A 14996-nucleotide genomic window follows, 5' to 3' on the forward strand; every position below is an offset into this window, starting at 1 on the left:
GTACTCCGACAGCATCCCGTCCACTCGGTCACTCATCAAGAGCAGTGACGACAGAGTGCACGGTTGTCACAGCCCTACCCACTCGGTCTCGCCATTTGTGTGTGAGAGGACTGACTGGCGTCAGGGGTGACCAGGACGCATCATTAGCATCATATGCATTGATTGCCTTTATTTGTTTGTGTTTGCTGCACTTATATGCTGCATTTTGGTGGATGCATTTGTTTGACATGCATACAGGAGACATACTGCGTATCGGTTTGATGACCCTTTAGATCAGGATAGGAGTTCCTGGTGAGTACAGCTTCCTCAGTAATTTTTTTCAGTTTTGCATCTTTCCTATATATATGATTAGGAAGCTGTATTCCATGTTTATTGTTGTTAGATATATCTTACTAGACATGTCTATTGGTATTCGCTGAGTTGTTGAACTCACCCCCATGGACACTATTTTTTTTCAGGTACCAGGTTATTTATGGTATCGCTTGGAGCATCCTGTTTGCTGGTCCCCGCGTCACATTAGAAGACATATCGCTGCCTTTCTGTTGTTTTATCTTGGTATATGAAATTTCTGTATTTCGATTTGTGTTCTGATTTTGTTTCCGGGTGTTATGTTGTTGGTTGTGTAAGCCTAGCCGGCTAGCAGTTTTGTGTTTGGTTGTATTTGGTTTCTGTCAGTTTTTTTGTTGTGTTTTGGTTTTGGTACAGCCGAGTGGGCTGCTTTACTTTTAACTGCGTGGTTGTGTCAGCTAGAGGCTGAATTTGATATTAACTGCGTGGTGTTTGTTTTCTTTTATTGTTATGATTCCAGCCGCATGTGGCTGAGGTATATTATGTCTGTAGAAATGCTTCAGATTGTCACCAGTACAGGGGAGGTGCTGCCGAAATTTCTTCGGACAGGGACTCCTCTGGGGCGTGACAAATTATCCATAAATTTATAAGAGTATCTTGGTACATAAATGCACACACTAACAATTCACCCTCTCTCTCATCTCTTTCGATCCAACAAAATGGAGGCGGGCCGGTGAAGTAAAAGTAGACTTTTAGGTTATTTTTGTAGGTAGAAACTAGGATTTCCAATTTTACCGATGAACCATGTACGAGACGGTGTCAGGATTTTTTTTAATGGAGCAATGCATGAATAAGTGAGATGCCTCATACTTTCGTTTAAACAACACCCTATTTTGGATGATGACAGAGGTCAGATCCTCTGGTCCAGAAATTTTTGGATCAGAAGAGACTCTATTCATTCATTGGGTGGGTGTATTGGACTCTACCTGTTAAACAGATGGAGTCCAACCTATCTAACCAATGAATGAATAAGGAATCAGGACTGGTCTAAGGATCCGGGACTAGAGAATCCCTGCCCGATGATGACATGACTACATAATGTTGTTAATTTTTAGGAAAGATAAAATAAAAAATGAACACGCGTGAGTCTACACGATTTGGACATCCCAAATCACTCATGCTATTTGGAAAAAACACATAACCACCCACAGAGTTTGGTTAATTATGGAAATCTAAATATTATGAAAGATTTAATAAAAATCTACTAATAGATTTAACCCACCGCCACCCCACCCCCAAATAAAATAAAATTAATCATCCATATTCCTTGCAAATACTCCAAAGGTATCCAAAATCTTACCTCAACCAGCAGAGACACTCTCAACCACATTGAATGCTCAATTCAATTCCGCATTTGTCTACTATAAAATCTTAATCCTCGTCCTAAAATTAAATTTAGGGTTACCTTCCTTTCGGCTTGTTGTATACCCCAGTCTCTTCATTCTTCCATTCATCTCTCCTCTTGGTTCTTTTTGCAAAGAAGACCCAAAAATTAATCGCAGTTCTAACTTCCAAGTCCACCTTCTTGAAAACGCCCCCCTACCACAAAAATATTTCACTAAACGCCCCTCTCTCCTCTCCGGCCAGCGGATTCCGGCGCCCCACTAGAGTAGAGCGCATCATACGTTCCTTTGCTAGGGTTTCCCCTTCTATCTTATCGCTAAAGATTTTTTTTTCCTTTTTTTTTTTTTCTGGCTTGAGCTTTCTGAAGGCAGCTATTGCAGTCGCAGAGCCGCCGTTCTGATTATGAAATGAGGGTGATCCGGACTAGGGTTTGTGGATAGGAATGTTTTTTTCTTGATTTCTTCCTCTCTTTGTTATTGCCGCTGTTATTTTGGTTCTCGAGAATCGATCGGCCATGTCGGATGACATAGTCATGCAACTGTCTTCAAATTCTAATCCTTCTGATCCGTCCCTGCCGACGAAGCTAGCCAAGCTGGAGGCCCGCATGGCCGGGAAGAGTTCTTCTTCGCTCACAATTCAGTCAGCGTGGCAGTCTACTACTCCTCCGATAAGGTTCCCGGAGCAAGAGGAGTTGCTCGACTCCTCATCCTCTGATGACGATGTCAGTCCTAGCTTACACATTTTACTTACTAGGAAATAGATTTGCTCTTTTCTCCGTGTTCAAACCCGCAATCTCTCTGTGGGTGGATGGTTGTGTTTTTTTGGTTCTTTATATCGACATTACTTATATATTATGTTTCCTTGTTATTTGGAACTTCAATTTTCTTATTGTGCAAGGAATAAATTTGTTTGCTTGTAGAATGATAGTTAGATGCACCTACACTGTTTTTCTTTATTATTACCTATAAATTCATTGCAGAACTTTAACATTACAAGTTTTCGGATTTAAGTTGTATATTGTTCAGAAGTGTCGTTGCTATTATATGGACAACGTAGTGCAAAGTTTTGATCTTTTGTAACTCTTGTTTGTTCATACTTTGTTAGCATTCTTTGCTAACCATTATATAGATTGTGTTCATGATGTATGCCAGCTATCCAATCTGAACATGATCAATTGTTACTCTTTAGTTAGATTATCCTTTATTTTGGATAAGATTTATTGCATTTATTCCATCCTAGAATTTGGGTAGTGCTGTTTTATGACTTATGTTCCATTTTTATAGATGTTTTGTGGTGAGAGAAATTTTTTGTACAGACATTTTGTTTAACAGAATATCCTTCTACCATGGTGGAAGTATACTGATGGTGATATGATGATTGACAATTTGTTAGTTTCATTTATCTTATCATTGTTCTCCTGAATATTCTATCTTTTGAACCACAACTTGAATAACTACATTTCAGAACGGTGAAGAGTTCTTGATACAACACAACACTCAGAAACGCCAGAGGCTCGAAGATAGTGACCATGATGTGGATTTGGAGCAATCCAAGGTAGGTATCTCTTCTAATAGCAGGTTAATTCATAAATGCGGATTTCTTTAAGTTACCCCCGGATTACTTGCTTTTCAGCATGAATATGGCAAGTTAGTAGAGCAGCCTGAGCTAGTGCTCTAATGAAGAGTTGTTTTGGAGCATCAAAATCCACTACTCAATTCATTTGCTTGATTTGTGTAATGCTTACTTATTGAGATCATGATAATTAACACCCTAGTGTATAATGTGCTTCCCCTGCTAATTGAAGCTAATTGAGATCACTCTTTCTTTGAACTTTAACAGCCACAATTTACCGTGCATATGATAAAGTTCTGTGTATTACTATTAATAAAATGATCTTGATAAAAGTGAATATTCCAAGATAGCTCAGATGTAATTCTTATTGTTGGATTATCATTTCTTTGTTACATAGGAAAAAACAAATGGAAGGATGGTTGCCTTGGAGAATTTTGAGATTAGACGATATTTGGATGAGCCAAATAAGAGAAAGAAGGGTCGTGGAAGAGGGCGCCCATCAGCTGGTAGGGGTCGTGGCTCAAAGACATCAGAGCAAACATGCTCGCTACTCACTTCCACAGAAATCTCCTCTAATGGCCATCACGAGGATCCCTTAAACAAGGTATTCTAAATTTCTTTACTTTTCTGCATTATGAAAATTTGTAGGTGCACTCCTTTTTTAGCCATAAAAATATATAATAAAAGTAACTTAGAATATGTTGATACTACTATAGGACCCAGAGAAACAGATATGTGATTGTGGCTATTGTTTAAGTATTTCTGAATTAAGTGTATCTATTACCTTTGTACTTGCAATCACTCAGAAAAGAGCCGTAAGACTACAAGAATGGTAAGAAAGTTATTTAAGAAAAAATTACACTTATTTTACCTGTTTATTGGACCATTTTCCTTGTGTCTAATAGTTCAAGAGCATCAGTTTACCTACTGGGTCATCCATAAGACTACAAGAATGACAAACCCGGGATGTTGGACTGTTTGGCTGCCCATTGCGAGCACTTCCGGATTTACCTTGTCATCCCACGATTAGTGGATAACTGGTGCTAACTTAAAAAAAAAGGTTCAGGAACATCACTTCACCTACTAAGATTTTTGCATCAACACACAGGTGCTTCTGATACCCACTTGATGTTTGTAGACCTTTTCACAAATTTAGATATTGATTCATCAGTCTCTTCACAAATGGAAATGATGCAAATTTGCCTTTGCTTTTGAATACAATATCCAAATAACTAATCTGACCTCATCTCCTCACATTTTTTGGTTATTCTGCAATTCCTACATTTCACCAATCTCCATTTTAATCTTTAGCCTGGCCTCCTATGTTTCAAGTTAGTCATGCTTCTTCGCGATTCTTATACCTTTCTTCTAGTGTCTCTCAGCAAAAGAGCTTGTTTAATCCATGGTTGGCAATGAAGGAAAAGGAGGTCATGATAGGTAATCTGAATGGTTAGTGACTATTGGGTAGTGATACTTGGATGGCACAATAATTAGTTTGGAAAATTCTATCTTGTCATCTACTTATAGTTATTCTTTCCAAGTTTGATTTGCTTTGTTGACTAAAACTGTGTAAACCTAATTGGGTTGTTCTACTATATTTTTATATGGTTAATGATTTTTTTTTTTTTTTTGCATGATTTTGTTTCATAGGAAACTGAAATATGTGCAGCAGTTTGAAATTTGTTCTTCTCTTGTTCGTCTCTTCTATTTGATCTTGACAAATTGGACTCTAGGAGTGTGATGATTAAGGGTTTGGTCTACCCTGGCCACTTGACTATAACTAGTGACATTGGCTAGGAAGCAAATTATTTAACCAGGTCAATTCTGCTATTTGTCTTTACTATACCTAGCCAAATTATTATATTTCAACAAAGTTAAGATCTAAGGTCTTGTTGAAACTAAGAAAAAAAAGGAGAAAATAAGAAATATCAAGGTATTCAAATTGGGACAGTCCAAGTAATCTAACCATTTTGTTGCAATTTTCTTTCAATTACTTGCATTGAGTGAGTTTTTTCTGTAATTATTTATTGACTAATTTATTACATATGTTCAAGCCGACTCATATACTTGGGATAGGGTGGCTTGTCTTTATTGTTGGAGCAAAATGTGATAACGCTTACCCCAGGTGGTCCATTATCGCCGCCCCCTTGCTAGATGTAAATCACGGGGGGCATTTTCCCCTAACACAATGGCCCTTTGTATTTGGGGAGGCCTTGTCTTTATTGTTGTTACTACTTCAAACACTACAATGATAATCACTGTGCTTTTTTTTGTTTTTGCTTTTTGTTAAATTAGATCTTTAGCCTAAATATGGAATGATGAAAAATGTACTAGTATTTAAGGTTGATTTAGATGAAGAATGAATTTTCTCCCTATATTATCTGCATGCTAGACTTATTGTAAAAAGATGTCCATACAGATAACTAGATTTCAGGATGATGTTTCACTCCTTCATTTCCCCTTTCCCTCTCTTTGTCCTTTCAATTTTATAACAATTAAAATTTTGGAACATTAAGGAGGAAATATCAGTGCTACGTGGCCAAAATGCTAGCTTGGAGGAAGAGTTAAATAAGTCACGCCATGAAACATTTGAGTCTCAACATCTTGCCCACAAATTTGAAAAGGTACAAATTATTTGATTGTTTTCATCATTGACTCATAATACTGACCATCTTACAAAGATAACATTTTCATAGTTCTATTACATGTTTCTGTAAACAGGAACTGAAAGAACTCAAAGAACATAACCAACAAATGAAGATAAAGGTTTTGTTCTTCTGAACCTGTGTAATCTTCATATTGTTCCTTGTATGGAGATAATATTTTTGTGTTTAATCAGTTGTTTGGTACTGATCTAACATAATAAAGTTGGTGCTTGAGGTATATGTAAAAAATTTCTCCAATCACATATCAAGTTCTTACTAGAAGGTTGGTGCTCTTTTTGTGGGAGAGGAAGACTGGCTATGTTTGTTGATATGACAAAGTGAAGGATGAGGCTACTAAGATTTTGTCTTAACCTACAATGAGAACCTCTCTGATATAAGAGGGAGTTGGTTCATGTATTTTTACAATAATCAAGTAAAATTAGACAAAAGCCCCAAATATAAAACCATAAACAATTGTTACAAGTTTTTTTTGTTCTTTGCATAACTTGGATTTGCATGTTTCACTGAATTCTCATTACAAGATTATCTCCCCCATCATTGAGCCTTCTGACAAGATTTTTATTTTAGCAATACCTTTACTTCTAGATTCATATTTTTTTTCTCTCTCTTGGAGAAATTGGTTTGTCTATGTTTCTTTCCCTTTTAAAATTAAATCTGTAGCTTAACTTGGCATTTTAGCCACATTCCACTTTGTCATTAGAAATTATTGGCTTATGAGTTCCTTCAGTTGTTGTCAATGTTTTGATCTGCTATCAATAGTGACTCTTGATACTTAATTTGGAATTCCAGCTTGAATAAGGCAGCTACATCTTCCAAACTATTTGACATTGAGATCAACAAGTTTTTTAACCATTGGAGAATGGAGATTCAATAAATATATCACTTGAGAAAACCTTATAATTGTCCTGCAATAAAAGAATTCCAAAAGTTGTGATCGGACATTAATAAGTCTTTTTGGTATAGATAAATGATTCACAAATTAATCAAGCTTTCCATATTAAATGAAAAGCACTGGTAATACTTGTGAACGTTCATCCCCAACTAACTAAATTTCATTCAACAAATATTATTTTAGATTTCTGGATTGCATGATAGTAATAAGAATTGGTTTATTTGGCAACAACAAATATTAGTAATAATATGAATTTGGAGGAAACTGATTTATTTAAAAAAGTTACTAAGAGTATTATTATATAAAAATTAAGACCTTGAGCTCAAGGATGAGACCACAATCTAAATTCTACCATCAGCCTTCTTGGCAAGGCCATCAATATGACCATTAGTTTCCTCACTTTGAACTGGTGAAGGATTCCAAAAACAATTCCTCTAGCAATTCTTTTCAGTTTGTGGTGCCAGATGGCTCCATGTACAAATTGTTGTTTGGTCACGAACAAAGGAGTTCCATTTTTGGCGTCAGACATTGCTTTAATCTTTTAACTTTCGGTTCTATTTGCAACCAATGCATAGTTGTTCTTGAACGCCACCCTCATTCCCTGATCCAGTAATCTCTTACTTCCTTTGGTGTTTCCCTCATTGCTATTGACTGTTCAAGCAGACTATGGGATTGAATCAGTTTGGTTACCTTATATGGGTCTTCCTTTGTCAAAGCCTCATCCTCGCTTATGACAAAGGTTTGCCATTAGAAATATATAATCAAAGACAATTTTTTTTACTCATCATAAATGTATGCTTCCAGAATCAGTGGTCTTTTAAAGTCAACAACAATCAATTAACATTAATACATCCCCTGTTGCTAAATAGTCAGTTCCATTTGCATACATATATTGTGGCACATTGCACTATATATCCCAGCCATAACATCTGGCTTGATAGTTCTTTCTATAGAAATTGATATATCTGTATAGAATTACAAAAGTATCAAAGTTTATGAGTTGAGTGTTTTTGCACTTACCTTGTGGCCATATAGTTCCTATCATGGTTTAAAGTGTCGTGCCGAAACAGTCGAAACAGGCGAAACGTCTCGTTCCGCTTGGCGATCGGCACCGGCACGACCCCGGCACCAGACCCACGACAGGTGCAACGTGTTGCGCGACCCCGTGGTCACAGCGGAGGGGTCGCTCGACCTGCAACAGTAGCAGAGGGAACGCATAACTCTTCCGTTGCCGCCGCGGAGGCATCGTGACCCTGTGGTCACTACAGAGGGGTCGCACAGCCAACGTGGTCGCGCCGAAGGAGTCACGCAATCCCCGCGGCCATGGCTGGTCGCACAACCCCGCGACAGCGCTCAAATCGTTCGGGCTCGTGAGTGGTGTCGGATTTCAGATTTTTTTTAAATTAAACTTAGGTTAATTATTTTAATCAACTCCTAGCTATAATGGAGATAATCTAAAAAGACTTTATTAAACCCTAATAAAATTATCTAATTAATTTTATATTTCATTTATTTTTATTTAAAAATTCTAATAAAATTTTTATTTATTTATTTATCTATTTTCATATCTTTTTCTTTTTTAAAAAGATTATTTTTTATCTTGTTTATTTCTTAAATATTTATGTTAAATATTTAAGTTTTTAATTAATTTATTTTATATTTAAAAAATACTGAAACTATATCGGCACGACACGATACAGTACCGAAACCGTATCGTTCCGGTCCAGAACCGAAACTTCGGCACGGGTCGAAATTTTAAATCTTGGTTCCTATGGAAGCAATTCAAAGAGTTATACATATTTTATAAAAGAAATTTATTTTAAGACTTTTTTTTCATAATGTGGGAATTTAATTGTGTTTTCTGTGGCAGTTTTCCTTAAATAATATGGTTTATGCATGTTGTCAGTAATTTCATCAGCATGTCCCAAAATTCATTATGTAATTGTTTGTTGTTTTACTGCAGCGAATTAAAGTGATATCTGATCTACTGATATCAGTCTCAAAAGCAGAGAGGCAGGAAACAAGAATGAAAGTACGACAAGAATCTGTTAGGCTTGGAAATGTTGGTGTTATCAGGCGAGTAGCCAATTGTTGCGTTTTTTTTATTGTACAGACCATTAACAAAAAATTCAGGAGATAATTATTGCAAGTTGTAACTTTAATCAAAAGCTTTAATCTTCTAGACTAAGTCGTAACTGATATCAATACAAGTCCATATTTTATTTTCAAACTTATTAAGAACACATAATTTTACTCTGGAATGTATTCATATTTCACACTGCATAATCTTTCTCTGGAATCAATTCACATTTGACACTGCAGTTGAGTTTAACATATTAAATAAAAGAAATTGTCAGCAGATTCAAAGCTCCAAATCATCCTTGCTTCTTAAAGATAGAGTGTAAGGTGTTATTGTTAGGAAAGCAATGGAACCTTGATGCGATGATATAAGTATTTCTAAAGCAATTTTATTTGTGTCTTAACTCGTGGGTGGAAGGGGAGCCTTGGCACAATAGTAAAGTTTTGTCGTGTGATCTAGAGGTCATGGGTTCGAGTCTCGGAAACACCTCTTGCAAAGCAAAGTAAGATTGCATACAATAGGCCCTTCACCGGGATCCGGGACCCCGCATTGGCGGGAGCTTTGTGCACTGGGTTGCCTTCTCAACTTGTGGCTGAAGGTTCTCATGCCAGCCATATGGTAATATATTTTGTTTTGTGAACTACAACTTCAAATATAGAATTGAATCACCTTACACCAATCATTTACATAATCCCAAGTTGATAAAATTTTCATTGTCTAACTTGATTCCCTTTAATATTCCTACTTTTTTTTTTATCTCTGTGGAAATTGTTTATATCAATAAATCACACTTAATTCCATGCTTTTGTACACGGCCACAAATTATTTTTACATTAGATCTCTATGTTAATGTGAAATAGAAATGGGAGGAAGTTCAAAGCAAAATTTCATTCATATTTAGAATTAGATTTAACCAAATGCTGCTGTTTGGATATCTAATAGTTAGTTTCATGCTCATGCTACTCAACTTCTCTGGTTAATAAGACCACATATTAGACATTATGCACCTAAAAATGCTTGATTGTGTTTGGTACTTTCAAATTGTAAACACCTGCTATTGTTCTTATTGTGTTCTGTTCATTGTAGGACTGGAACGATTATTTCTGAGGCATGGGAGGATGGTCAAGCATTGAAAGATCTAAATGCTCACCTAGTAAGTTCTTATGACCGCATATTTACTTGCCTTATGAACTCATATTTACTTGCCTATCTAACAAGAAGAATACTAGACTCTTTTCTAAACTTATTGCATTTGTGTCTTTATGTTTATCTTCACAATAATGTCAACAGGATCCTATAGTGGTTTAATATAACAAGTTGTATACCCGAATTTTGCACAAATTTTGTAAAATAAACACAATGATATAGATAATATTAAGTTTTATTCAAAAAAACCAACACATTTAGTTTTTATATGTTATTTATCACTGAATATGTCAAAATTTTGAAATTTTATTTAATATAGTTTGTACTTTGATTTATAAATTTCAACCGTCTTTGATAATATTTTATCTTAAATAACAAAAAAAATAATTTTAATTTTAGATTTGATTAAAATGTAAGTAGCATAGGTGATGTTGCTGAGTTAAGTCGGCAACTCTTTTATATCTATCTATCTTTTGCTTGTATCATTTTGGTACAAATGTTAAATTTTCTATTCATTTTTTATACTCTTCCACTACTACATTGCAGAAATCATTATTGGAAATGAGAGAACTTATTGAACGGCACAGGAAATCACTTAAAAAAAAACAACCTGGTAAAATTCCTTTGATTCTTTTCTTATGATAATAATTATTATTTCTCCTCATCCTATGTTTACATAGATACTAATACATGACTAATATTTAATTTACTTGTTGGTTTAGATTTATCAGAGCACTTAAAACCTTTTTTGAGTCGTAGAAGTACTATTTATAATGGTCTTGTTAGTTATTAGTGAATAAAGTGCTGATAATGTATTAGTTGTGGCTTCTTTGTATAAACCAGAGTGCTTACTAGAAAATCTAAATATAAATTATTTACCATTGCAATATATTAGTTATTAGTTATGCACCCAACAAGATAATATATTATAGAAATGCTGATAATATTATTCATGCATGAAGACAAAGGTGATGGAAGTGACGTGGAGACCGGCATGTCCGATGAAGATCTTCTTTTACAGGATGAGATTTGTAAATCTCGTTTGGCAAGCATCAAGCGGGTAGGCTCCTAAGCCTTAAAATGTCTAGCATTTCTCTTTTTACTTAACATTTAATCTTTTTCGTTTGGCTTGTACTATCCAAGGAGGAAGAGAGTTGTTTGAAAGAGAAGGACCGTTATGAGCTGGAAAAGGCAAGGTTGGTACGTGAAATGAAGCGGATACGAGATGAAGATGGTTCACGTTTCAACAATTTTCCAATTCTCAACCAACGATATGCCCTCCTCAACCTTCTGGGCAAAGGTGGTTTTAGCGAGGTTTACAAGGTACCCCTTTTGAGTCTTTATGCTTGGCTGTATAATTTATATTAGATTGATCATTATACAAGGTGATTTGCTATATAGATGTTTTGTAGTACTACATGGCAGGAGATTTCTGTTTACTCTTCTGAGAAGTAATGGACATAAATTTGACATGCAAACTTTTGAATCAGGCATTTGATTTGGTGGAGTATAGATATGTGGCATGTAAGCTTCATGGTTTGAATGGCCAGTGGAGTGAAGAGAAAAAGCAAAGTTACATACGACATGCAATTCGGGAATACAACATACACAAGACTTTGGTGCATCCTAATATTGTGCGGTTATGGGATATCTTCGAGATTGACCACAACACTTTCTGCACAGTCTTAGAATATTGCAGTGGTAAATAATTTAGATTTTCTTGTAAGCACTCTGGTTTATACAAAGAAGCCGACCCTGTGCTTAATTGGAGTATTTTTATGGCCTCAATCTAATAGGATGCATAATAGAGTACAAGAACAATATATTGAGATAAAAATCGAAACTGTGTGATTCAACCACTTAACAGTTTCCATGTTTAATTTTTCTTGAATGTTGTCTGATGATCCTTTTCTACAGTATGCACTACAAGCTGCATGGTTTTAACTATAGTCCAATCTATTAATCTAACAATTAAACATTTCAAAAACAAGATATTTTGATTAAGTGCTAGCCTCCATTGCATCATATTTGTTTGAATAGCCTTGCCCCTGGGGCTACGATGCAGTGAAAGGGTACCAAGTTGTCACCCAGGCACCCACGGTTCGATCCCCAGTTACGGCACATTTGTAGGGATTTTCCCTCTAAATGGGACGCGTAACCACGGGATGCTGGGTTTTTGGGCCATCCGCCGACAGGTGGGAAACTTCCGTGGCGCCGGATCGGTTGTAGTTCATCATTTTTTTGTTTGAATATCCTTGCACAGTTTTTGTTCGCATATTTGAATTTAGTTCTTGTTCATTTTCAAGGATACTTGCTATTGTTCTAAGGGGTTTGACTGGAATTTTGTTATCTTAGCCATCACAAGATTAAACTAATGCTATTACACTTTTTTAGGCAAAGATCTTGATGCTGTCCTAAGGACAACGCCAATTCTTCCCGAGAGGGAAGCTAAAATCATAATTGTTCAAATATTTCATGGGCTTGTCTACTTGAATAAGAGGCCTCAAAAGATCATTCATTATGATTTGAAACCTGGTAATGTTCTATTTGATGAAGCTGGTCTTGCAAAAGTGACTGATTTTGGCCTAAGCAAAATAGTGGAGGATGATGTTGGATCTCAGGGTATGGAGCTTACTTCCCAAGGAGCTGGAACATACTGGTGATTACAGATTTATTTTCCCTCTAAATTTCTAGAGTCTCCTTCTAATTTTCTTAATAAGTGGAAGACATTGTCTTTGCAATTTTCCCAAGACATGCAAGTTATTGTGTATGATCTTGGTGGTCATTTAGTTGGGCAATTTAGTGATGTTCCAAACAAAACCATTTCTCTTCAACCTATTCATAGTTTTACATTGTAATTTATCTTTTTGGTGGAGAACGTTTATAACAATTTTTTAATAGAACAATCTATATCTTGTATGCTAATGCTATGGCATGTTTGCAGGTACTTGCCTCCAGAATGCTTTGACCTAAGCAAAACACCATTAATATCTTCAAAGGTTAGTGCTAGTAAGAGGATATCTTCTTTGCTCCCCCTAGTGAATGACATATCATGGTAAAATCTTCTGTTGAATTTAAAAATATCATATAAAAGGTTCTTAGTGATATTGATAATAGCAGAGATAGAGATGCAACTTATATCTATGTGACTGGCTTGTTTTTCAGTTAGTGTGAGTTTGAGTCATCATTTGACAGCTTGCTGCCTTTGTGCATACCAGTTTTGAACTCCAGTTGGCTGATGCTTTTGGTAATTGACAATTTGACTAGTGAACTGGACCATAACACTTCAAATGACTACTTTCCAGATTTTTGTGGTTTACTTTTCTGCTTTAGGAATGAGTTGAATTTTTAAATTTTGCATTAAATTTATTTTGAATATATTGGGTGCATTTAGAGCTAGAGATATTCAGCTTTATTCTGTCATAGTTCATATGCAGGCTTGCGAATAGGAAGATTCTCTATTAATCTCTGCTGTCTATTTGCTTAACAAAAGTTTTTCTATTTGGCATGCTTGGGGATTTGAGTTCTTTCTTCTTTTTTTATTAACACGTTCCTCAGAACCTTATCAAAGCAAGAAAGGCTATGCCAGTCTGCTCCACATGTAGGTAGATCAGGAATATCATGTTGTAACTTATTTTTGTGAAAATCCATGAAAGCCGATAATGAGGATTAGTTAAATAGTGAGAAATATGTTCATTAGGACACATTCACAATTAATATGATGGAGCATATTGTGTAGCAAATTCTTATCTAATCAACTGATACTATAAATTGTCTATTGGAACCAACCATTGAGGTCTTTATTGCACAGGTCGATGTATGGTCTGCTGGTGTAATTTTATATCAAATGCTTTTTGGTAAACGCCCATTTGGGCATAACCAGACTCAGGAGAGAATTCTCCGCGAAGAAACTATCATCAATGCTCGTAAAGTGGATTTTCCTTTGAAGCCCTCAGTTTCAAATGAGGCCAAGGTGAGTCTTTTATTCTCTTTGTAAGAACATTGCATTGTACTGTTTCATCATTATTTGTACCAGTTATACCAGAACCTTGTGTGGCTGAGATTTAGCTGGTTGTTTGAGAGTTTCGCCTAATTCTGTCTGAATCTCCACATCCATCTATGACATTTAACAATTATTTTTTGTGTGATCTATTTGCAGCATGATAATATTAATGTAATTTTTTCACTGTATTATCATGTACTCTTCAGCATAAAGAATAAGGGGGAAACCTCAGCGATTAACTTCCATTTTTGGTTACATCCTTAGGAGCTGATCCGTCGGTGCTTGACATATGATCAAGCAGAAAGACCTGATGTTCTGACCGTTGCTCAAGATCCTTACCTCTCCTATTCAAAGAGATAGGAATATAAGTACATCTGCTGAATGAATATTTAAGACTGGAGCCTCTCTAGACTTTTGCTTTGGCCAGGGCTTCGAGGCTCAAGGCCATTCTTTTGAAACATCAAAGGGACAGTACAGAGGAGCCATTTTGTAAATGTTGTAAAGCTTTGTTTTCTGCTTCTCTGGTTCGGGCTCCTCCATAAAGGGAACCTTTTCTGTGAAACAGCATTCCGCTAATTAAATTAAAATGAGGTGCCTAAAAGGAAATTTATAGCCTGGCTGACTGTTATGATTCATAGCTCGATCATGAGCTCGTGTTGATCCATATACTTGCATAACAAGACATTTCTTGTTCATTGACCAATTAAGATGCCGATTATCACTCATTTTTCTATAATGTAAAAATTCTGCTGAATCGACAGTACGTGTTTAAACAGCCACCACCCTCGTAACTAAATTGACAGTTACATGCTTATGTCGGCCAGACTCCATGAAGTGGACGTGCGCCAAGTCACCTCGCCTACTTCAACTACATCAAGGCGAGTAAAGCACAAACCGCAAGGCGAGTTCTTCACTCTCGCCTGCTCTTATTCTTGCCTTCCCGTC

The 14996-nt window shown here is 36.0% G+C and overlaps 1 protein-coding gene across 3 annotated transcripts; it reads left to right on the plus strand.

Annotated features, from left to right (window-relative positions):
- The first annotated feature begins 1751 nt into the window (after positions 1-1751).
- Positions 1752-14666, plus strand: LOC122036426 (serine/threonine-protein kinase TOUSLED-like). 3 transcript variants are annotated; one of them, XM_042595729.1, is made up of 16 exons: positions 1752-1957; positions 2060-2413; positions 3157-3246; positions 3662-3868; positions 5781-5888; positions 5986-6030; positions 8786-8898; positions 9989-10055; positions 10595-10661; positions 11011-11108; positions 11192-11371; positions 11539-11749; positions 12443-12707; positions 12993-13047; positions 13860-14021; positions 14316-14666. In XM_042595729.1, exons 2-16 carry the CDS (start codon positions 2207-2209, stop codon positions 14409-14411), a joined length of 1971 nt encoding a protein of 656 aa, XP_042451663.1. In that variant the 5' UTR covers positions 1752-1957; positions 2060-2206; the 3' UTR covers positions 14412-14666. The 3 variants fall into 3 exon arrangements, with proteins under 3 accessions (XP_042451663.1, XP_042451662.1, XP_042451665.1); XM_042595728.1 differs by having other exon boundaries at positions 1752-2413; XM_042595731.1 differs by lacking the exons at positions 1752-1957; positions 2060-2413 and adding an exon at positions 2480-3079.
- The last annotated feature ends 330 nt before the right edge of the window (positions 14667-14996 follow it).

This window comes from Zingiber officinale, unplaced genomic scaffold (genome assembly GCF_018446385.1).
Source record: "Zingiber officinale cultivar Zhangliang unplaced genomic scaffold, Zo_v1.1 ctg161, whole genome shotgun sequence".
NCBI classification, from domain to species: Eukaryota; Viridiplantae; Streptophyta; class Magnoliopsida; order Zingiberales; family Zingiberaceae; genus Zingiber; species Zingiber officinale.

What these genes read in the sequence shown, in the direction of transcription:
- LOC122036426 (XM_042595728.1), top strand. Translation starts at nt 2,207, where the DNA reads ATGTCGGATGACATAGTCATGCAACTGTCTTCAAATTCTAATCCTTCT. An exon ending in CCTCATCCTCTGATGACGAT is followed by an intron (nt 2,414 to 3,156) that starts GTCAGTCCTAGC and finishes ACTACATTTCAG; the next exon opens with AACGGTGAAGAGTTCTTGAT. An exon ending in GTTTTAGCGAGGTTTACAAG is followed by an intron (nt 11,372 to 11,538) that starts GTACCCCTTTTG and finishes CTTTTGAATCAG; the next exon opens with GCATTTGATTTGGTGGAGTA.